We start from the raw sequence: 23042 nt of genomic DNA, 5'->3' as shown, positions 1-23042 counted from the left end.
TAACACTGCGATACAGTACCTTAGACTGCTGCACCACTCAGGCATAACCTTTTTTTAACCAATTCTGATGGTTGTTAAAAGTGGAATTTTGACATTATTACCGTTATATCAACACACTTAACACTCCCAACACTCCCAACTATAATTCTCTTTGGCACCGTAGACATCTAGTGACCACTTGATTCCATGTGACCAAACATTCCTGAGGCTGAGTCTCAAATAGTCGCCTGTTCCTTTTAATAGCCGGGCAATAGCACACATAGCAAATACATTTTGGGTCTAAATTAAAGGAGCTACAATTATAGTTTAATTACATGTTTTAAATAAAATGTCCATAATATCTGCATTAATACGAACGAGCTACAAAAATCTCTGAAACGGGAAACACTTATCTCCCTCACTAGCTTTAAGCACCAGCTGTCAGAGCAGCTCACATATTACTGCACCTGTACATAGCCCAACTATAATTTAGCCCAAACAACTACCTCTTTCCCTAGTGTATTTATTTATTTAAGCTCCTTTGCACCCCATTATTTCTATCTCTACTTTGCACATTCTTCCACTGCAAATCTACCATTCCAGTGTTTTACTTGCTATATTATATTTACTTCGCCACCATGGCCTTTTTTTGCCTTCACCTCCCTTATCTCACCTCACTTGCTCACATTGTATATAGACTTATTTTTCTACTGTATTATTGACTGTATGTTTGTTTTACTCCATGTGTAACTCTGTGTTGTTGTATGTGTCGAACTGCTTTGTTTTATCTTGGCCAGGTTGCAGTTGTAAATGAGAACTTGTTCTCAACTGGCCGACCTGGTTAAATAAAGGGGAAATAAATAACACATAATAATACAAAAATGCAGCAGCAGTATAGACCTAGTCTGTTCATTATATACATGTACATGATGTGTTGTTACACCACGTAGGAGCAGTATAGACCTAGTCTGTTCATTATATACATCTACATGATGTATTGTTACTCCATGTAGGAGCAGTATAGACCTAGTCTGTTCATTATATACATCTACATGATGTATTGTTACACCATGTAGGAGCAGTATAGACCTAGTCTGTTCATTATATACATCTACATGATGTATTGTTACACCATGTAGGAGCAGTATAGACCTAGTCTGTTCATTATATAGGAGCAGTATAGACCTAGTCTGTTCATTATATACATCTACATGATGTATTGAATCTTAGAGCAAACGGTGTAAACAACTTTCAGGCTGCTTTCATTTTGTTATTTGTACCATTTGTATTTGGATCATTTGTATTAAGAGGGTAAATATTGGAGTAGTATAGACCTAGTCTGTTCATTATATACATCTATATGATGTATTGTTACACCACGTAGGAGCAGTATGGACCTACAGTAGCTAGCTGCTAATTTAGATGTAGTATAACTTAATGAAACTGCCTTAAATATGCTGTGGTAAACATTTTTTATTCGCACTAATCAATCAACACATTCCTGTCTTTGTATGTCTCAATATAATAGTATTATTTAATTAAATCCATTTAAAATAATCTTTGTCTGAAAATAAAATATTTCTCTTAACTGCGTTTCCCCTCCAGTCAGCAGACGGCGATGTGCGTCTTTCAGGCGACGCTGCCAGCGTGACGTAAAATCTAGTGGACGGTTCTTCATAAACAGCTCGTCAACCACCTCGGTAGCTTGCTAGCCAACATAGCCGAAAGATTCAAGCTATTTATACGCTTTCGGTGTATATTAGCTGCTGTGTTTTCGACACACTTAGGTCGTATCTACTTGTTAACCAATTTAATATTACGTTATTTTGTATTAGTCAGCTATAGTATCTGGCTGGTTAAGTTAGCACTAGCCTAGTCGCTAATGATAGCTAGCTAGCTAACATCCCCGAACATGAGCTCCATAAACTTCTCCCCTCCTGTTAAAGAAGAGGATAAGGTCTGCTGGACGGAGAAAGGAGGTCTGTGGCTGAACATTGTCGTGAAAGAGGAGGAGGAAGAAGAGGATGTCACAGTAAAACAAGAAGTAGAGGGTGAGGCTGTTACAGTGAAAGAGGAAGACGTTTCAGTGAAAGAAGAGGAGGACGCGTTCAGAGTTAAAGAGGAGGAAGATGAGAAAGAGGAGGATGTAGTTTTTGGTGTGAAAGAGGAGGGGGAGGTTACTGTCACATTGGAGGAAGAAGAGGAGGTTGGAGATCTGTTTAACCCCAGTAAGTACCGTCTCTGCAGTTGTTGAACCAATATGCAGTAAAGGGGTTCTACACTGTAATGTTGTTCTGTAGGAATGGCTGAAACTTCACTGTAACGTGTAGAACATCAAGAGTGGACCATCAACAAAACGTTAACAATTGATCAAATGCATCCAATGACAATGCCTGAAATACTGTAGTCCTCAATATCTCCTATTAGATTAGCCCAATATGTAGTCTTAAAGGGGCAATCAGCAGTTGTTACATCCATTTTGGGACTTATACATTAATGATATGTACCCATTGTTTCTTGAAGAAATCACTTATAAATGCCTCATGAGCTTAGTTCAACTGTCGTACCCCATCAGAACCCAAAATATGAGCTTTTTTTTACTCCAATGTTTGTCAGTAAATATAAACAAACACGGTATATCCCCAAAACATGGTTAACTAGAATGTTGATATCATGGATGGTTGCATTTCTCCAGCCCCATCCCTCAGCTTTTTACCGAAACAGGCAGGGAGTACGCTTTGTTATTGTTTCTACTGCTGATTGCTGCCCCCGTTACTCCTCAAGGTCCAAGGACTGTATGTTATTTTCAGAGGTAGACTGGCTCTGGCAGCTAAAATAGTCAAATATTCCATCTAAATGTGAATCGATTCTCAACGGGCAGGGAGTACGCTTTGTTATTGTTTCTACTGCTGATTCTCTGCCCCCGTTACTCCTCAAAATAATTTCACATAATACTTTCATATCACATAACAATTATTTCACACAATACTTTAATATCACATCAAAATAATTTCACACAATACTTTCATATCACATCTAAATAGGTAACCAGTCTGTATAGATAGATAGCTAAGTGAATTAAATATCATCAGCTGTCTAACTTCATATTAGCTAGCTATCTTGATGTATTTATCACTGTAAAAAACAAACTCCAAATGCTTTTGTAGGTAGCTAGCTAACAGCCATGGAGGGTGAAAGGATAGCAGCCCCAACTGTCAGTGAGAGAGGAGGCTATTCTGGATAGGGCAGGTACTTTTGTGTAGTTCCTGTCCCTAGAAGTGAGGACGGAGATAAAAGTAACATAATATTCAGTGTGGTGTAATTTGACTATAATGAAGTGTGTTTCTTGTGAGGTTTTCTGTCCTCAGATAAAGAGCTCTATGATAGCCAGTCTACATATGAAGAGGTCCCAATGGAGAGCAGTGGTTCTCAGTCCTGGGGACTCAAAGAGGCACATTGTTGTTTTTGCCTCAGCACTGCACAGCTGATTCAAATGATCAACTCATCATCAAGCTTCAAGTGGTATTTATGTATTCATTTGTGATGCTGTCCTTGATATGATCCTGTTATTGTCACATGCTACACATGTACATATGTGTGCCCATGCATCTATCAATCCAATGTTATCATGATTTGTTATCAGGGATATTATACTTTAGTAATCCACAATGACCTGGTGATGTAAAAGTCTAATAATGACATTGTCTTCCATATTCCTACAGATACCTTGTAACTGGAGATTCCTTCAAAACGATTGCCTACAGTTACCGTGTAGGGCACTGCAAGGTTGGGTGACCAGGGTCATCTGGGACTGCCTCCTGGAGGAATTCAGGTGTGTGAAGGCTACCTGTGTCCTGCGTAACTTCATGACGATGACACGAGGACCAGGAGGGGATCTGCAGCTCGCCGCCGTGTGCCAGAGGAGGAGTCTGCTGCTCTGCAGGATGTTTCAAGGATGGGGTCCAACAACGCAGCAAGAGAGGCAATCCGTGTGCAGGAGATCTTCACCTCCTACTTCTTCAAAGAGGATGCTGTTCCCTGGCAACACCATAGACTACACTATGCACAACCAAAGGCTCTTCAAAGAGGTTGCTGTTCCCTAGCAACACCATAGACTACACTATGCACAACCAAAGGCTCGTTTAAGAGCCATTCACATTGTAATAAGAGTATTCTTCCATTTACTTAGCTATGTCAACTGCAGTTATTCAATTCATAGTTTCTCTCCCTTTGATTTCTACTTCTCAGGTGAGGGTGCTGTTTAGGTAAGGGTGTGATGTCTGTGCCAAAACAAAACAGGCTGTTTTAAATCACCCATATTGAAAAAATGTAGAACAATTAGACACCCTATAACCCACACCTACACAATCATGTATCAATCTGATTGATGGATTGTGTTGTGCAGTAAGCAGGCTCAGGTGTATAACTGTGGCTCCTTCCACCTTCAACGAATAGGCAAGAGGGCTAACCATGGAGAATAGTAAGACACTTCATTATTTCTATAACTACGCTATATTGTTTGTCCTTGTGTGTCCGTTCATGTTTTTCAGCATAAAGTACTCTGCAGCCACTTAGTGTGGTGTGGACACCAGGTGAGGCCACACACAGATTCCTGTTGAACACTGTGGCTTTAACTACCTTATTTTTGCAATAACAGTCTCTCTCCTTCACTTCATCCCTCTCTCCCCTTCTCCCTAAATCCTCTAGGTTATATCAGCTGTGTCGGTGAACCCCTCCTGCATCTGGACTGGCTACATAGAGGGCACAGCATGGTCAGAGGTGAGAGGTCACTTGGTCGGGTCAACAGGAAGTATTATTAAAGAAATGCTTTACATTGAAATACAGATAGATGCAGTAGTACCAGAGTTAATGATCCCAGGTCAGTTTATATTATACAGGAAGTATTATTAAAGAGATGCTTTACATTGAAATACAGAGAGATGCAGTAGTCCCAGAGTTAATGATCCCAGGTCAGTTTATATACAGGAAGTATTATTAAAGAGATGCTTTACATTGAAATACAGACAGATGCAGTAGTCCCAGAGTTAATGATCCAAGGTCAGTTTTGCATTTCACCTCCTGATTGATGACTAACAATGTTAGAATAAAAAATTAAAACACAAGGTTTAAACATGCTCTCTCTCTCTCCATCTGTCTCTCGTCTGCAGATATGTTTTGATGTGAGAGGATGCCAACCCCCAGTCCCATCATCGCCACCTCACCCTCTTTTAAGATAACCTTTGTGCCGACTAGAGACACTGTTATGTAATTGTGATGAACTGAGAGAATATTTAGGTAGCACTGTGATTCATTAATCATGTGCTGCCTTCCCTGCTCCTATGTGCTTACCTCTTTCCCTTTCTGTCTTTTACACCTCTCTCTCCACCTCCTCTTTGTTCCTCTGTTTTATAATGCATTGAAGTACAGATTGAACTTGTATTTATAACACTTGGATAATGAGCTTTTCAATAAAGCTTTTCACATTCTCTACTGGTTGAAATGAAGTGTAATGTGATGAAATACTCCACCTATCCTGTGTTTATCAGATCAATGCAGATGAAGGGCATTAGATATTGAGATGAACCGGTGTTGGAGTATTTACATGATGCATAGGAAGTGTAGTGTACTGTTTTTTTAACATTATATTTCTGTATATATGAATTAACTAGTTAAATCCTGTTTCTAGTCTATTAGTTACAATGTGTAACCATTGATGTCCCAGGACCAATATTGGGAAACACTGTTGAAGTGTACAATTATAATACATACATGAAGACACAGCGTCATTCAAATACTGGAATTTGATACTCCTGGTATTGGATATGACTGAAAAATAATCTCAAAGACATTCATACCTAAACTGCATCTTTATCTGCCAAGGTAGAGTACATGATCAGTGAATATATTAAATGTACAGGCTACAATGTGGGAATCTAATGCATGGTAATAACTACATGTATATACGACTTGCATCCTTGGTACAACATGATATTATATTCTACTCAACCCATAGGCTTCATTAATGTCATTCAGGCTGTTTTGAAGTTGATACAACTGACTGATAGCTGAGGTTCATAGCTAGGTTCTGAACTAATATGTATACCAAACGTTTGGGTCCATACACAGATCGGCTAGATAGCTAGCTACACATCCATGGGTATACAGGGATTTTAATCATCCACTGCACAATAAGCAAGAGCATAGCTAGCTACGTGATTTCATCTATCTGCATGGCAAATATCAGCAAGACAAGCTTACAAAATTGTACATTCAATTTGCAGTAAATTCTTCAGCTAGCTAGATTCTTTACATCCACTGTTACACAAAACGAAAGCCTGGTTTGCTGGTTGTTTCAGGAGTCCCTAAAACAACCAGAATTACAATGTCATACTGTAAGGAATTGTATTAGATATTGGTAACTTGTTTTGACAACTTCTCAACATTAGCTATGGTTGACATAATATACACACTCCCTCTTTCTATTGGACATATGCTGGACTCATTGGACACATGCACGACACCCACAACTCCCCTCCCCCATGACAATCACTCAGACACACACAACTCAGGGTTGGAGCTCCAGACAAAGAACTATGTCAAGAACCAATGGAACGTCGACACCGGGTACGAGCAGGACTACCCACGACCCAGATCGACCAATCGGAAGGCCAGACGACAAGATCAACCTACTTTGCTTGTTGCCTATATAATCTGTATGTACTGCTTAGAGCGGCCTCTTCTCCGACGATTTCATAAGAATCTGACAGAAAGGGGCCGTGCACGCTTTTGCCTGATATCTTTACACTTGAATAAAACGGCCTTATTATAAAATTATCCACCTCGTCCTATGTCTCCACTTGTTCTCCTGTCTCAAGTAAACGTTTTATCAACAAATTGGTAGCAGAGGATGGTTTTCTTCTCTGAATTCGGTCCATAAAAAGTTGATAGAGAAAAGAGACAAGTGAGAGACGGATCAGAGAGACGGGTGACCTGAAAAGGAGCTGCCGGGGATTCAACTCACCCAGGAAACTGATCAAAGAGCTCGAAAATATTAAGGTAAGCAGAGCCGGTTTAATCAAAATCTGCATATTGTATTATAGCCAATATCTAAATTCAATGATCAGAAGTACTGAGGTGAGTGTGAATTGTTGCTAAATTTATGTGGAATTGTCTAGAATCTAAGGCACGGTGTAAGGATATCTGCGTTAAAAATCCCATTCCAAGTAGTCTGATAACAGTGAGGAATTAACTGAATGTATTCCAAGTAGTCTGATAACAGTGAGGAATTAAATGAATTTTGTCTGAATGTATTCCAAGTAGTCTGATAACAGTGAGGAATTAAATGAATTTTGTCTGAATGTATTCCAAGTAGTCTGATAACAGTGAGGAATTAAATGAATTTTGTCTGAATGTATTCCAAGTAGTCTGATAACAGTGAGGAATTCTGAAATATATTCCAAGTAGTCTGATATACCAGTGAGGAATTGTGGTAATAGCGAACCTGAGCCTACTGGAGTTGGCATTCCAGTAGACAGAAGGCTATGCTGAATGTATTCCAAGTAGTCTGATAACAGTGAGGAATTAAATGCTGAAATGTATTCCAAGTAGTCTGATATACCAGTGAGGAATCGATGAAATAAGTTGCATGAGCAGAACCGAGACAAGTCGATAACGCCAAATCAATGTGAGTGATTGAACGTTCCACGAGGCCGATTGCTAATAATTAGCCATATGCTAAGTTGAGGCTGTGTTGGAAGTGACCGCCGGGTCAGAGAAGCAGCTATTTTCTGCTGATAAGTTGACCTGATTTTTCCCTCTCGTGCTGTTGATAAATCCTTAAGGGTTAGAATTAATTTGACAATTATTTTAGAAGCGCTTGATTTACTAGTATATTGTTCCCAAAGGAAATTTCTTGAATGTTTTGGCAAAGTATTTAATTAATCGAGAAAAAAAACGAGTTCAAATTAATCGAAAAAGTTAAAAGTAATAATATCTTTCGAATAAAAGATCTTATAATTGCCATTCCAATTATATCAGGAGCGCCTGAATTCATTAGTATATTGTTCCCAAAGGAAACTTCTGAAATATTTTGCCAAGGTATTTAATTAATTGAATAAGCGAAAAGCAATAATATTTTTATTATAAGTACCTAAAACTGTCATTCCAATTATATCAGGAGCGCGTGAATATATTCGTATATTGTTTCAAAAAGATATAGCTGAAATATTGTTGGAAAACGAAAATAATTCATCGAATACACGGCAATAAAATTCTTTGTCCACGCGGGTCGGACACGAGACTAAGGGGGGTTAGAGAAAAAATACATCGCTGGTTTCGATCAGTGACGGGCTAAAGTATACAAAGATAATAATAGACCCAGACATAGCTTAACGACAAAATGACCACGACTATCGTCCCCAAACACAAATTCAACGAATATTTAGATCAGAGAATGAAAGACAGAGCAGGCGGGAGATTACATTACAAACCCGTTAAAAGAATTTGGGAAGAAGTGAGGCTGAAATGGACGCAAGCCGGTTTCCTTAGTGGAGTCTCCCCATCAAAAGGGCAGCTCCTCACTATGGAGAAAAAATTAGGGGAAGCAGTGAAGGAAAAGATAGAAAGTGAAGCTGAAAAGAATAAGAGTCACTTATTTAAAAAGGAAGGAACAAAGCAAAGGGAAAGAGCAGAGGCTGAGCTGAAAATAGGAATTTGGGCAATTGAAGAAATTAGAAGAGCACTCCCTTACAGGAAACCTGATACGATGGGGGTGGGCACTGGAGCACCAACTGACACCAAAGAGGGCAGGCCCAACAATAATGACGCCCCACCTACCACCACAGCAGCCCCATCGGCCCCAATCCATCTCAGGGGCACTGTGGGGTTAATGGCAATTCCCCAGGCTCAGTTCAACTCCCATGTGCATCACCACATCACCCAATACAATAAGGATAAGGGAGGGGCTGAACCACAAATCCAGTCCCTACAGGTACAACTTTTGAAACTACAATTGAAAGAGGCCCAGAAAGGAGAGAAACCCAAGAAACAGATGGTGGCTGAAGACCAACAAGAAATCTCACAAATTATTGAAAAAACTGTTTCCCGAATGATACAGCAACAACAACTACCCATCTTCACCCAGCAGGGACCAACTATACACCCACCCCAGGAGCAGCCATTCCAACTGCCGTATGCCTACCCGCTTCAGCCATACCCTTCGTCGGAACCACCACTACAACCCTACTACCCACTACCACAATCAAACTATTCACCCACATGGGGACAGCCCCAGAGGTACTCTGGATCTTATGGAAGCTGTCATAATTGTAAACAAGCTGGGCACATGGTGCGACAGTGTCCGCACCCAATAACCCCGGCCCAAAGCCAGTTTCTGGCCAAAAGGGGACGAGGATACGCCCCTAGACCAAGGGGGAGTCAGGCCAATGATGTATCAACCACGTGCGGCCCTTCAACCCGCATACAATCACCCCAATCCAGACCCGAATCAGCAATCACCTCCCCCTTTTCAGGGCATGGCTGACGAATATGCCCCATGGCCCTGAAGCTGCTCACCACTAACCTACACTCATCATTGTCCTGGACTACTGAAGCATCAAAGGCTTTTGCACTCTTGAAAACAGATCTCTAAGTGGCAGTAGCCCTAACAGCACCTGACAAAAAAAAAAACAAGTTCCATCTGGATGTTTCTGAAAAGGAAGGATTTACATCATCCATCCTTTTCCAGAACCTAGAGGGGGAGAGTAGAGTGTTGAGGTATCACTCCTCCAAACTGGACCACATTGAAGAAGGGCAAACCACATGCTCCAGGTATGTGGCTGCAGTGGCAAAAGCTATTGGAAAAACAGCCCACATGATAATGTGCCATCCATTGGAAATCCACACCCACCATGGGGTTGCAGCATATCTGATGAGCAAAGAATTCACGTTCAGCGCTGAAAGGAAGTGGCTGCAAACCGAACTCATGTGTATTGTTTAATGACAAACGCTCCATGTACCAATAGGGTCGGATGTGTAAATGTCAACTGATTAATGGATGTTGTTTAATGATGGGGTTAGTGTACAGGCCACAATCTCATAAGTCTCGTGGAACGCGCCAATCAAATGTATGTGCAGGTTTGAAGTTGATTTGGGTTAAAGTCCTGCCCCTGGCGTTGCTGGCCATGATAGCCTCTCCAGGTGCAGGCACCCATCTCTCTCCTCATGAGACAATGGCTGGAGGAGTCATGCTGGGTTCACCAAGGGAGGGAGGTCATATGCCCGCCCTTGATGTATAACAAATTGTAATGTCTGATAATTGACGGAACTTTCTGCAGCTCTCTCCACACAGATTCACAAGGTCCAAATGGGGAAGCTGACAGAAGATCCGCCATCACTGAAGGTAAAAAATTGGTGACTGGGTGGGGTTAAAAGTCCGCAAGAGAAAGTGGCTAGAACCCAGGTGGACTGGACTGTACGAAGTGAGGGAAGTTACTTCACACTCAGTCCAGGTCAAAGGTAAATCAGGCGCACCTTGGCACCACCTCACACATTGCACTCCAGCCCCAATCCCTTCTAGAACACTGACAGAAGTCAGAGCTGATTTAAACAGCTTAAATCCGATTCCAAATGAAGACATTCCTGACTCAGGGGATGCGGCATCAAACTCCGCCTCCCCTGAAAAAGGAACCTCGCCCATTTAGAGGGACATTTCTCCCTCCCTGGGCAAGACTAGGGATATCTGGCCCCTTATTTGTGATATTCCTCCACACACTCATAACTCTTAGAATAGTTTGGGGGTGGAGAGCTATACAGAGAATGGACAGAAGATGGCAGTATTGCAGCACTCAACGGTCTCCCAGGAGCCTGTTTGAGTGCTGGTGACAGAGAAAAAAACTTAAAACCAATTCGGAGTAGAGAGAATACGTTTAATAACTTATTCAGGTTAAATTTACAGACTAATGATATTATTGTTATGGATTGGGTGACATGCGAGATAAATTTAGCGAAGTATATGGTAAGTTTACACTTTGGAATGGAGAAAGTTGAGAAGTCGATTTTACTTATACGATAGTTTTGCTGCCAAACTTAGTTGGGGTAACTAGATGTTTTGCCTAGAGGCAGGAATAAGACAGTCATTTTTGGTATTATATTGGCTAGTTGCTGCGTTCTGAACACAGGTTGAGCGCTAGTAAACGCATATCTTTATTTGAACTATACTAATCTATTTGATAAAAGTACTAAACCTGTATATTTAACATTTGATAATGATTGGCAAATCCATATATTTAACCACAACTTTGAATTTAGCATTGAGTATTATAGGAGGAACGGGATAAAATGTGTACTTTCCCCACCGGGTGTGGCCGTATTAAATTATGCTAGAGAAAATTGGTTGTGTCATTTAGAGGGAAAATGTGTACATTATAGCTTTGAGATACTTTTCAAAAGTTGCTGAAAGTTATTGGTTTTTGTTTAGGTAACACCAGAGAATTCGAACAATAAGTAAACGTATTCTAAACGTGATCTGTTTTCATTATGGGGAACAATGAACGACTCGCAACCTGGTATGGCTGGCAGGGAGTTTTTAAAGGGACAGTACACGTTTATCACAGTTGTGTTACATGAAACATCGGGGAAATTTAGAACGAATGATTTAAGGGTATTATCATAATTATTAGGTTTTGTTTTTGTGGTAAACGTTTGGGTTAAGGGGTTTTCCGTGTTCCCAGAGACAAGATATCTTAAAAGAATACACTCATATTGGAATAGGAGTTTTACTTTCTGAGTTTTATTTAGGCAAGGGACTTTGAGAAGATGAAGGGTTCTTTTGGTATGCCTAGATATGGTATGGAACACGAATGTAGGTGTAACCTTTTTGACCTATTTTCATTGCATTTTCCGGTGACTTGATCACTCACGGGAGAATGTAGTGGGAATAATGAATTTGTGTCATTTGGGATACTAGTTTATAACTCTTGACCATAAGGTTAGCATTTGTTTTGGCCATTAGAAGATAGAGATAGGTTTATTAAGGTTATGTAAGGACTTTAGAGATTGACACTATAAGACATGTTGTTATTTTAAATCCATTTGGGATAGATAAAGTCAAAACAGTGAGACACTTAGTTAATATTGCAAAAGAACACATAGTTGTTATTGACTATTATTAGAAAAAGGCAGACAGATGGGTCTACCCCGCACTGTTGAGACTTTGAAGGTTTGAGAGTAGAGTGGGGAGGGTGGACCGGGAAATGAGCAAGGTAGGCTGTGAAATAAGAAAGGAGAGAAAGGGTTTAACATATATAAGCAGCACAGATACATTTTAAAGTAGATAAGTCACTTGACAGAGAATTGGAAAAAAATAGATATGAATGTACGCCCAAGGGAGAATTGGATATGCGGCGAATGAATGGGACGTTTCTATATTATAATGTACTAAGTCATTATTTAGAGTAGGTAAGGTTGATACCTGGCCAGAGCCAGGTATCAAACGGGGGAGGGGTACATTGTGGTCTAGGATAGGATGGGGCCTATTGGAAAATAAACTAATGTAAAATTCAAAATTATAGCTAACAAATAGGTATAGAAGTTAAATATATAATCAGATAAAACAAATGAGAAACTGGTGGTTAACCAAATCTGTATGTCCAGGATTTTATGCGTTGCAGGTGAATTAAAGGAGAAGGTGATTCACTCGACCTGGGGGCATATCGCACTTGGAGGGTGAGGCACACTGACACTGCCGAATGATCACAGAGTTAAGGAGAAGAACTGTTGCTAATAAAGCTCGGGGGTCAACTCCTTAATGAAAATTCCCTGACCCCGACCTTTCCTCACTGTGTACGTTCATAGAAGTGAAAGTGTTGTTTGACCTCTGGCTGATGATGTGTTCTTTGGGAGAGGGTGGGGTTTTACAGGACTGCTTGCAGTCCTGAGCTGTCTGATTAGGATACGATGGGGATGTTACCATCACAGTGTTGCCAGAACCACCACCAGTTCTAACGGACCAGGGTTCAGCCGGCCTCCTCCACCACTTCAAGACCAAGTCCCACACCACCACCTAAGCTCTCCAATCTGGTACAGGTAATAAATATAAAAGACATCTAAGATAGTGAACAATTGGGGACTGAAACTGGTTATGAGGAAAGGGAGAATATGTGGTTGGCCTACAGAATACTTAATAGAAAGGACTGTGTCGTATGTGGACATGCCAGACCTATTCTGGCTGCTCACCCATTTGCCCTAAGTAATGTGGAAGGTTGGATGTGTATATTGGAAAGTTTAAGCCAAATTCAACCTTGTGTAAAACTCTTGAGTTTTGTGTTCCCAGAAGTACCTCCCCAGAAGGTACCGTGGGGAGTTAAGGCATATGGAGGATATTACAGCTGTAACACTGGTACAGGTAGAGGTAGAGACTATGGGAGGTTCCCTACTGCTGCCTGCATCACTAATGTCACTATTAACTAGAGGTGTTGCTGATGTATGGTGGATGTGTGGACCTGCCAGGCAGTTGACCCCCATTTTGAAAGGAAATTGTCGTTGCACATGTGTTTTGGCCAGTCTGATAACACCATTGCCTATTATTGAGGTTACAGCTAATCAACTTCTGGGAGCTGCACATGACACAGAGACTCGGTACCAACCCAGGAGACGGCAGAACCGTGACGCTCCTTGGTCCGAGGGTACAGATAACATGCACACCAACCTGTTGGGGTCCCAATAGGGGTCCCCCACGAATACCAGACATCAAACAGGAATGATGGCCTGTGGCATCTATTGCCCAGTTTGGCCCAGCTATTGTTGATGCTAAGCAGAATGCTTGGATCAATTATATCTACTATAATCAACAATGATTTGTTAAACTACACCCACACAGTACTTACGGGGATGGCTGAACGATTGGAGGCTACCTCTCAAACCAGTAGACAAAATAGACTAGAACTGGACATGATTCTGGCCAACCAGGGAGGTGTATGTAAAATGATTGGAGAACAGTGTTGCACGTTTGTCCCTAAACAATACTAGTCCGGATGGGAGCATTTCAAAAGCTCTGAGTGGGTTGGCAAGGTTCAGTGGAGATGAAGGGTCTTGCAGGTGTGGAGGAGAGTGGACTGTTCTCTGGCTGGGTGGTTGGTTTGGTAAGTACACTACAATGATGATTACTGGATTTCTGACACTAGTTGTTGTTTTTCATTTTTGTGTTGCCTGTATCATACCTTGTTTGAAGTCTGTTACAGATGTGGAAAGGGCCTATGGTATGATGCCGCTGCTTGATGCTCCAGTTGGAGAGGCTGATACGAAAACAAGCTTCCGCAGGAAAGTGGGCTTGACAGAGGAGGACCCTTGGTTTGCTGTAGTTGATGTTGTCGAATGAATAAAAAGTGATGTTTGTCCTCCCTGTTGTGAAGGTTTGAAGTTCCCGGGTGGCGACGAGCCCACCTGGTACAGGTTGTATAGAGGGATGGACCTGAGGGTTTAACATATTCTCGTTTTTTGGGTTACTAATGTGTGGTTGGCCACTCCAGGTGTAGTTATTGGAGTGGTCTCCTTTTTGGTCCTTGCTTATTTACGACTCAACTTACATTGATGCTAGTGGTGTCCCTAGGGGGTGCCAGATGAATATAAACTGGTGGACTAAGTGACAGCTGGGTTTGAATCTTCTGTCTGTTGGTGGTGTACAGTTAATAAAAATGTGGACAGAATTAACTACATTCATTTTAATGTCCAGAAACTGGGCAATTGGACTCAACAAGGCTTCGAGGCGGTCCATGGACAATTGGCAGCCACATCCCTGATGGCATTTCAAAATAGAATCGCGGTTGATATGTTATTGGCTGAACGGGGGGGGGTCTGTGCAATGTTTGGTGAACAGTGTTGTACTTTCATTCCCAATAACACAGCTACGGATGGGAGTCTGACTGTAGCATTGAAGGGACTTCGTACCCTTAATGGTAAGATGAAACAGCATTCTGGAGTGAACACTTCTATGTGGGACTCATGGATGGATGCCTTTGGTAAATATAAGACGCTGGTTTCCTCTATCCTAGTATCTATTTCCGTTTTTGCAGGCATTCTTGTACTTTGTGGGTGCTGTTGCATTCCATGTGCGCGGACGCTTGCTAGCCGTGTTATCACTGCCGCCATAGACCCTATTCAGGAAAGGGCCCAAATGTTCCCATTGCTTGATGATGGGGAAGCTGGACCTGTTTATCTATTTGAGGACTAAGATACTTTTATGTCACGTCTCTTGTGAGACGTGAAGAGAGGGAATTAAAAAATTTGTCTTCTGACAAATTTTATCCTTTAGTTTTGTCTTTTTTATTTTTTATACTTTTATGTCACGTCTCTTGTGAGACGTGAAGAGAGGGATTTGTAAGGAATTGTATTAGATATTGGTAACTTGTTTTGACAACTTCTCAACATTAGCTATGGTTGACATAATATACACACTCCCTCTTTCTATTGGACATATGCTGGACTCATTGGACACATGCACGACACCCACAACTCCCCTCCCCCATGACAATCACTCAGACACACACAACTCAGGGTTGGAGCTCCAGACAAAGAACTATGTCAAGAACCAATGGAACGTTGACACCGGGTACGAGCAGGACTACCCACGACCCAGATCGACCAATCGGAAGGCCAGACGACAAGATCAACCTACTTTGCTTGTTGCCTATATAATCTGTATGTACTGCTTAGAGCGGCCTCTTCTCCGACGATTTCATAAGAATCTGACAGAAAGGGGCCGTGCACGCTGTTGCCTGATATCTTTACACTTGAATAAAACGGCCTTATTATAAAATTATCCACCTCGTCCTATGTCTCCACTTGTTCTCCTGTCTCAAGTAAACGTTTTATCAACAATACTCATGTCACAACACCCATAAAGCTAGTCAGCTAGCTGGCTAAATCGCGATTTTCGTAAATTAATTTTATGTTAAAAAAATGCATAATCGTTTGTCTCTACATTAACTAACATTCCTGTCAACTGTACATGTTTTTTGCATGATTAGTTATGACGTTATAATCCCTTACATTTGCTTCCATCCTAGTATTTCTGTTCGCCATCTTTGATTCAGTTCAGATCTGTGTAGGGGTTCCCCTCTCTCCTAGTATTTCTGTCCGCCATCTATGTTGAAGAAAGTCTAACGCTTCGAACACACCGACTGTGTTTGATACACCAGAAGGACATTCATATCCAATGGAACGCTGCATTTGCATTTGCGTTGCAGAGGCAGTTGCAGTGCGTTCTGTGCGGTGCATACGTTCGATTTGAGTGGACTTGACAGAAAGTAGCAAAATATGAATGTAGATTTTTTTTTGCACACACATTCAGTAAAAATTTGTGATTACATAAAAACAGTTTGATTGCATATTTTCTTTACATTTTTTATAAATTTATTTGCCAAGTATATTATTTATTCGATGACATCCTCAAATTAATTGTGAGAGCCTATAATATAATTTCCCTCCAAAATGCAGTTTTGGAGCGAAATGCAATAATAAATAGTAAAGATAGGCAGAGTAGGCTCTTTCAACAATGAGACCAACGACCACCTCATTGGCTAGGTTAGCAAGCTAGGTTAGCTAACGCTAACTAGCCACATCTAGCACAAGCTACTAAACTGACCTGGCAATCCTACTATATGGACTTGTCTCCAAGCAGCATTTTTTGTGTTTATGTCCCTGTAGCTGTCAGCAGTTGTGTCAAGAAGACACGGTTTTGAAGATACTGCGAAAATTATTCTCTCCTCCATGTGTCCAACCGCATGCGACCATTTGCAAAAGGTACCTGCATCAGTATATGCGCAAAATGTTATGCAGCAGTGATGCAAGGACCCAGTCGGTGTGTTCGAAGCGTAACAGTCACTAGTGCAGCAGCAGCAGCCTCCCCCGGTCCTAGTGCCGGCCCGGTAAATAGTTTAAGATGCGATGGAACGGGTGACGAAAATAAGAAGTCACAGAGAAAATATATTGACTGATATTAAATTATTTAGGGAGGGGGGCTAATTAATATTTTAGGACTAGCTATGTTCCTGATTCCTACCTACCTTTTGTCTGAAAATTTTATTTACATTTTACTCAACTGCGTTACCCAAAGAATTTAAGGAAATTCTGCTACTGTGACGTATAATCTAGTGGACGGAACGCTTCGTTCAACAGCAGCAACAGACAGTCAGACACCTCGGTAGCTTGCTAGACAAAATAGACGAACCAATAAAGCTCTTTAGACGCTTTAGTGTATATTAGCCACTGTATTTTAAACCCACTTCTGTCGTCTAGTTAGTTATCCCTTTTAATTTCATAAATTTCATATTTACGGTATTGTTTTTATTCATCTAGCGGGCTGGTTAAGTTAGCATTAGCCTAGCTAGCTAACATCTCCAACCATGAGGTCACTAAGCTACTCTCTTGTTAATGAAGAGGAGGACTGCTGGACGGAGAAAGAAGCTCTCGTCAAAGAGGAGAAGGAAGAGAAGGATATCACAGTAAAACAAGAAGTAGAGGGTGAGGCTGTTACAGTGAAAGAAGAAGAGAAAGACGTTTCAGTGAAAGAAGAGGAAGATGCGTTCAGAGTGAAAGAGGAGGAGGATGTTACAGTGAAAGAGGAGGAGAAAGAGGAAGATTCTGTTTTTGGAGTGAAAGAGGAGGAGGGGGAGATGACTGTCACATTGGAGGAAGGGGAGGATGAAGATGAGGAAACTGGATATCTGGGCTCGGTTTCCCAAAGGCATGTTAAGGCATCCAATGGCTCTAACGATGAACGGGCCCTGATTAACACTAGTAAGTACTGTCTTAAAAACAAAGGCACAAACTCTGCAGTTGTTGAACTGATGTTTGGTTTTATAGGGGACATATGCAATTGCTACATCCATATTGTGACTTTTTGCAATTCTTCAGGAAATGTGCGTGGCTTTAACGTTTTCAGATTTGAAGAAAATGGGGGAAAATATGCGGCCGAAGTCCAACGAGAGAGCGGATACAAATGAACTGCTTTAAATAATCATGACAAATGTTGAGCAATGTAATGAAGTAATGACTTTTCAAATAAGTTACCTTACACGTTATATGACTATTGTTGTTCACTTGACAATCTTAAGACAAATGTCAAATAATGAACATTCATTACAGAAGTTATTGTTTGTACAACATCATGGCTACACATCACCTTTTACAGTGGATTTCTGCTGTTGTGGGCCTTAAACCATCTGTCTGACTTGTTGTTCACACAGGAGAGAGACATGACTATCGTGGATCCTCTGGGGAGCCTCAACAACCTCATGATGCTGAGGAGGCAGAGAAGAGTCTCTCCAAGTTGAAACACCAGCAGAGAACCACAGGGAAGAAATCTCATTGCTGCTCTGACTGTGGGAAAGGTTGCACATCTTCATCAGAACTTAAAATACACCAGAGAATACACACAGGAGAGAAACCTTATAGCTGTGATCAATGTGGGATGAGTTTTACTACATCAAGCCATCTGATTCGACACCAGAGAACACACACAGGAGAGAAGCCTTATAGCTGTGATCAATGTGAGAAGAGTTTTACTACATCTTGCTATCTGACTGTACACCAGAGAACACACACAGGAGAGAAGCCTTATATCTGTGATCAATGTGGGAAGAGTTTTCCTACATCTAGCCAGCTGACTTCACACCAGAGAACACACACAGGAGAGAAACCTTATATCTGTGATCAATGTGGGATGAGTTTTACTACATCAAGCCATCTGACTGTACACCAGAGAAAACACACAGGAGAGAAACCTTATAGTTGTAATCATTGTGAGAAGAGGTTTCCTACATCTAGCCAGCTGACTTCACACCAGAGAACACACACAGGAGAGAAACCTCATCGCTGTGATCAATGTGACAAGAGATACTCTGATAAAAGATATCTGATCAAACATCAGAAAATACATGAAGAAGTTGTTTCATGATATCAATGAAATAATGTCACAATGTAGAATGTTTTAACATTTTAGTTTGAGTATTTTAATGATGTCACAATGTAGAATGTTTTAACATTGTAGTAGGAGTATTTTAATTATGTTCTACCTTATCCTTTGGAATGGAAGTTGTTCAATTGATTGCAGCATGATATGGATATTACCCTCAGGGGAAAATCCAGGCTCTGAAATGAAAGAGTATTATTTAACAAAAAGTGACTAACAAAAAAAGAGCTGTGTTACACTTACTGCGTTGGTGACCCACTTTAATCAAAATGCAGCACTTCAAAATGTAGCCAGCTGTTTTCTACAAGTTGAAAAAGCTGCTTGTTTAAAAAAATACATGTAATATGATAATTGTTGCAGATGTTTGTGTATATACACACATGAATAATAATAAATTGGTCTATAATAAATTTGATTAACAATCTGACATCACTCCAGTATTTCTTGACAACAATCAAATGCTAACTGTCTTTATTCCACTACTGAAGAAGCATGACTCAAATCACCGACTCATACTGCAAACATTCAGCCTGACAAAAGATACATGTTTTATTATTCCATGCCTCACCCTTAAGTGAATTATTGCCAATACATATTAACAAAGGGGTGTACATTTGGTTTTGATTTTCATATTTACAATTCATGTAACATTTAGTATTCATAATTATTTATGCAACCAGCTGACCATTTTTTGTGTACAATTATATTGACAGTGTTGCCCTTCTTTTAGAATATCAGGGTTCATTCTCAGATGTTCTAACCCAAATGCATGACATTTTGGACTTGGCCCGATCCAACAACATGCCTATCGAGTGAACCCTGAAAAGAGAGCGAGAAGTAAGGTGGAAAGTTACTACGGATATTGCAGGAGTTGGTTGCTGATTGTCTCAAGGGTGGGCAGTCAACAAGTTTTGCGTTTAGCCAGTGCGTTGCCATGGATCACAATTTATTTTGACTGCACGTTTTTCCGTATTGGAGATTAGTTTTTTTGGGGCTCGTTCCAAGGGGACGAGAGTTCTAGAATCGAGTTAGTTTTAAGATTATATTGAAAGAAAAAGGATTAAAAAAAACAATACGATTGTATATTATTATTTAGAAATGTGTTTTTTCTTGTTTTTAATTGTTGACAGCCAGTAGACACTATGTTTATATTGTAGAAGCATTGTAGTTGATTATGTGAAATGGAAGTTGTTTTCTGTCGGTGGTGAGCAAACTTGTCCAACAAAAACATAGGATATATTTGTTGTCTTAAGGGGGAAGGTGTTACAGGCTTTGGTTTTTCCATTTATGTTTTGAGATTGGACTTTAGCACGTATAGCTCGTTAGCACGTATAGCTAAACTGATTGGTGTCACCTCGTTAGTCAGTATGTGTTACACCTGTGCTAGCTTGTCCATCTCGTTAGTGGGAAGGTGTTTCACCTGAGCTGGTCCAGGTTCTATTTAAGAGTGTCTGGCCCAGTGCTCCAGTTGTCTTGATAGATGTGGAGAGTCAACACCTTTAGTCGATCCACCTTTTCTGTTTGCTTCCTGTCTTTAAGTTTGGTGTGGGTTTTTCTTTTGTTTGCCTCTTCTAGGGCAGATTTAGTGGGTCTCATGGTGGGTGTCTTTTAGGTGCCAGTTGTTGTTACTAGTCAATTTTCAGTGGACACCTCCATACTGTCTTTCAGAGCCCCTCCTAAAAAACAAGTTATATTTTGGGTTGGATAAAACATCATATTGTTAATATTTTTGTGCTGTATAAATAAAGCTTGATTTGATTTGAACATATTGCAAAACAAATTAACCCAATGACTGACCAATCAACAGACTCTTGGTCCATCTTGGTATGAAAATCAGTCTCAATCCCACTTTTCAAGCTTGCTGAAGGCGTGGTGGGGTGGTAAACACCACCCCCGGCTCTACCAGGGGCTTGAGGTGGTCTCCCACAGCTCTGCTTATGTCATGTTCTGTGGACTTGCCATTCCATTTCTTGACTGCCCCTGCAACACAGAAACACATTTAGTCATATTATATAAAACACTCAAAGTAATGGATATGGAGCATCTATGGCCTCAGTTACACCTGGCACCTAAATGTGACTTCTGTCATCTGATCACTCCAAGCTGCATTAGGTTCAGATCTACCAGGACGGGCCTTTGACATAGTCTGGAAGCAGCCAGGCCACTGAATATGCATAGGCAATGTCAAAAGATGAGTGGGGAAAAGTACATTTTACACAAGTGACCTTCATAATAAATCAAATCAAATGTTATTTGTCACATGCAGATGTTATTGTGGGTGTAGCGAAATGCTTGTGCTCCAACAGTGCAGTAATATCTAACAATTTCCCAACAAATACCTAATACACACAAATCTAAGTAATGGAATAAGAATATATAAATATATGGACGAGCGATGTCAGAGCGGCAAAGGCTGATACAATAGAATAGGATAAAATACAGTATATACATATGAGATGAGTAATACATAGACTAAGATACAGTAGAATAGGATAGAATACAGTATATACATATGAGATGAGTAATACATAGACTAAGATACAGTAGAATAGGATAGAATACAGTATATGAGATGAGTAATGCATAGACTAAGATACAGTAGAATAGGATAGAATACAGTATATACATATGAGATGAGTAATGCCAGATATGTAAACATGCAGGAGATCCACGAAGGAAAGACAGTGATGGTGCTCAGTGACGTTGTTGCAAATGGTGGGTAAAATGGTAAAACGTTTGAGTTCATTTTGTCCATTATTACATCATTACATCAAGTGTTCCAATGGTAAAACGTTTGAGTTCATTTTGTCCATTATTACATCATTACATCAAGTGTTCCAATGGTAAAACGTTTGAGTTCATTTTGTCCTGGTCACTTTGCCTACTGTTTATTGTCACGTTGGGATGCAACCTTTGTTTGTTGTCATTTTAAAAAAAAATTATAATAATTTTACCCCCGTTTTTTCTCCCCAATGTGGATCTTGTCTCATCGCTGCAACTCCCCAATGGGCTCAGGAGGCGAAGGTCGAGTCATGCGTCCTCTGAAACATGACCCGTCAAACCGCGCTTCTTAACAGCCGCCCGCTTAACCCGGAAGCCAGCTGCACCAATGTGTGGAGGAAACACCGGGCGACGCTTGGCCAATTGTGTGCCGCCCTATGGAACTCCCGATCACGGCAGGTTGTGGTACAGCCCGGGATCGAACCCGGGTGACGCCTCTAGTGACGCCTCTAGCACTGCCATGCAGTACCTTAGACCGCTGCACCACTCGGGTCTATAGTGACGCCTCTAACACTGTGATCCAGTACCTTAGACTGCTGTACCACTCGGGTCTATAGTGACACCTCTAACACTGTGATCTAGTACCTTAGATCGCTGTGCCACTCAGGCATAACCTTTTTTTAACCAATTCTGATGGTTGTTAAAAGTGGAATTTTGACATTATTACCGTTAAATCAACACACTGGACACTCCCAACACCACCAACTATCAATCTATTTGATACCGTAGACATCTAGTGACCACTTGATTCCATGTGACCAAACATTTCTGAGGCTCAAATACTCACAGGTCCCTTTTAATAGCCAGGCAATGGCACACATTATAGCAAATACATTTTGGGTCTGAATTAAAGGAGATACAATTAAAATGTAATTACGTGTTTTAAATAAAATGTCCATAATATCTGCATTAATAGTGGAATGATAGTGTTTCACAATATTCCAAAACAGAAAAATAAATTACATTTTCTATTGTGTTGTTGACTGAATATTTGTTTATGTGTAACTCTGTGTTGTTGTTTTTGTCGAACTGCTTTGCTTCATCTTGGCCAGGTCACAGTTGTAAATGAGAACTTGTTCTCAACTGGCCGACCTGGTTAAATACAGGAGAAATAAATAACACATAATAATACATAAAAATATAGGAGCAGTATAGACTTAGTCTGTTCATTATATACATCTACATGATGTATTGTTACACCATGTAGGAGCAGTATAGACCTAGTCTGTTCATTATATACATCTACATGATGTATTGTTACACCATGTAGGAGCAGTATAGACCTAGTCTGTTCATTATATACATCTACATGATG

The 23042-nt window shown here is 40.6% G+C and overlaps 2 protein-coding genes across 2 annotated transcripts; both read left to right on the top strand.

Annotated features, from left to right (window-relative positions):
• Window positions 1–1434: 1434 nt before the first annotated feature.
• Window positions 1435–5724, top strand: LOC139550148 (cilia- and flagella-associated protein 251-like). Its single transcript, XM_071360821.1, has 3 exons — window positions 1435–2207; window positions 3333–4758; window positions 5148–5724. The coding sequence occupies exons 1-2, from the start codon at window positions 1892–1894 to the stop codon at window positions 3521–3523; spliced, it is 507 nt and encodes a 168-aa protein (XP_071216922.1). The 5' UTR covers window positions 1435–1891; the 3' UTR covers window positions 3524–4758; window positions 5148–5724.
• Window positions 5725–17138: 11414 nt separating this feature from the next.
• On the top strand, window positions 17139–19346 carry LOC139549295 (zinc finger protein ZFP2-like). Its single transcript, XM_071359596.1, has 2 exons — window positions 17139–17772; window positions 18222–19346. Exons 1-2 carry the CDS (start codon window positions 17379–17381, stop codon window positions 18929–18931), a joined length of 1104 nt encoding a protein of 367 aa, XP_071215697.1. The 5' UTR covers window positions 17139–17378; the 3' UTR covers window positions 18932–19346.
• The last annotated feature ends 3696 nt before the right edge of the window (window positions 19347–23042 follow it).

The sequence above is a fragment of the Salvelinus alpinus genome, chromosome 2, assembly GCF_045679555.1.
Source record: "Salvelinus alpinus chromosome 2, SLU_Salpinus.1, whole genome shotgun sequence".
In the NCBI taxonomy this organism is placed as follows: Eukaryota; Metazoa; Chordata; class Actinopteri; order Salmoniformes; family Salmonidae; genus Salvelinus; species Salvelinus alpinus.
This window is presented reverse-complemented; position numbering and strand designations above follow the sequence as displayed.

What these genes read in the sequence shown, in the direction of transcription:
- LOC139550148 (XM_071360821.1), top strand. Translation starts at nt 1,892, where the DNA reads ATGAGCTCCATAAACTTCTCCCCTCCTGTTAAAGAAGAGGATAAGGTC. An exon ending in TGGAGATCTGTTTAACCCCA is followed by an intron (nt 2,208 to 3,332) that starts GTAAGTACCGTC and finishes GTTTCTTGTGAG; the next exon opens with GTTTTCTGTCCTCAGATAAA.
- LOC139549295 (XM_071359596.1), top strand. Translation starts at nt 17,379, where the DNA reads ATGAGGTCACTAAGCTACTCTCTTGTTAATGAAGAGGAGGACTGCTGG. An exon ending in ACGGGCCCTGATTAACACTA is followed by an intron (nt 17,773 to 18,221) that starts GTAAGTACTGTC and finishes TTGTTCACACAG; the next exon opens with GAGAGAGACATGACTATCGT.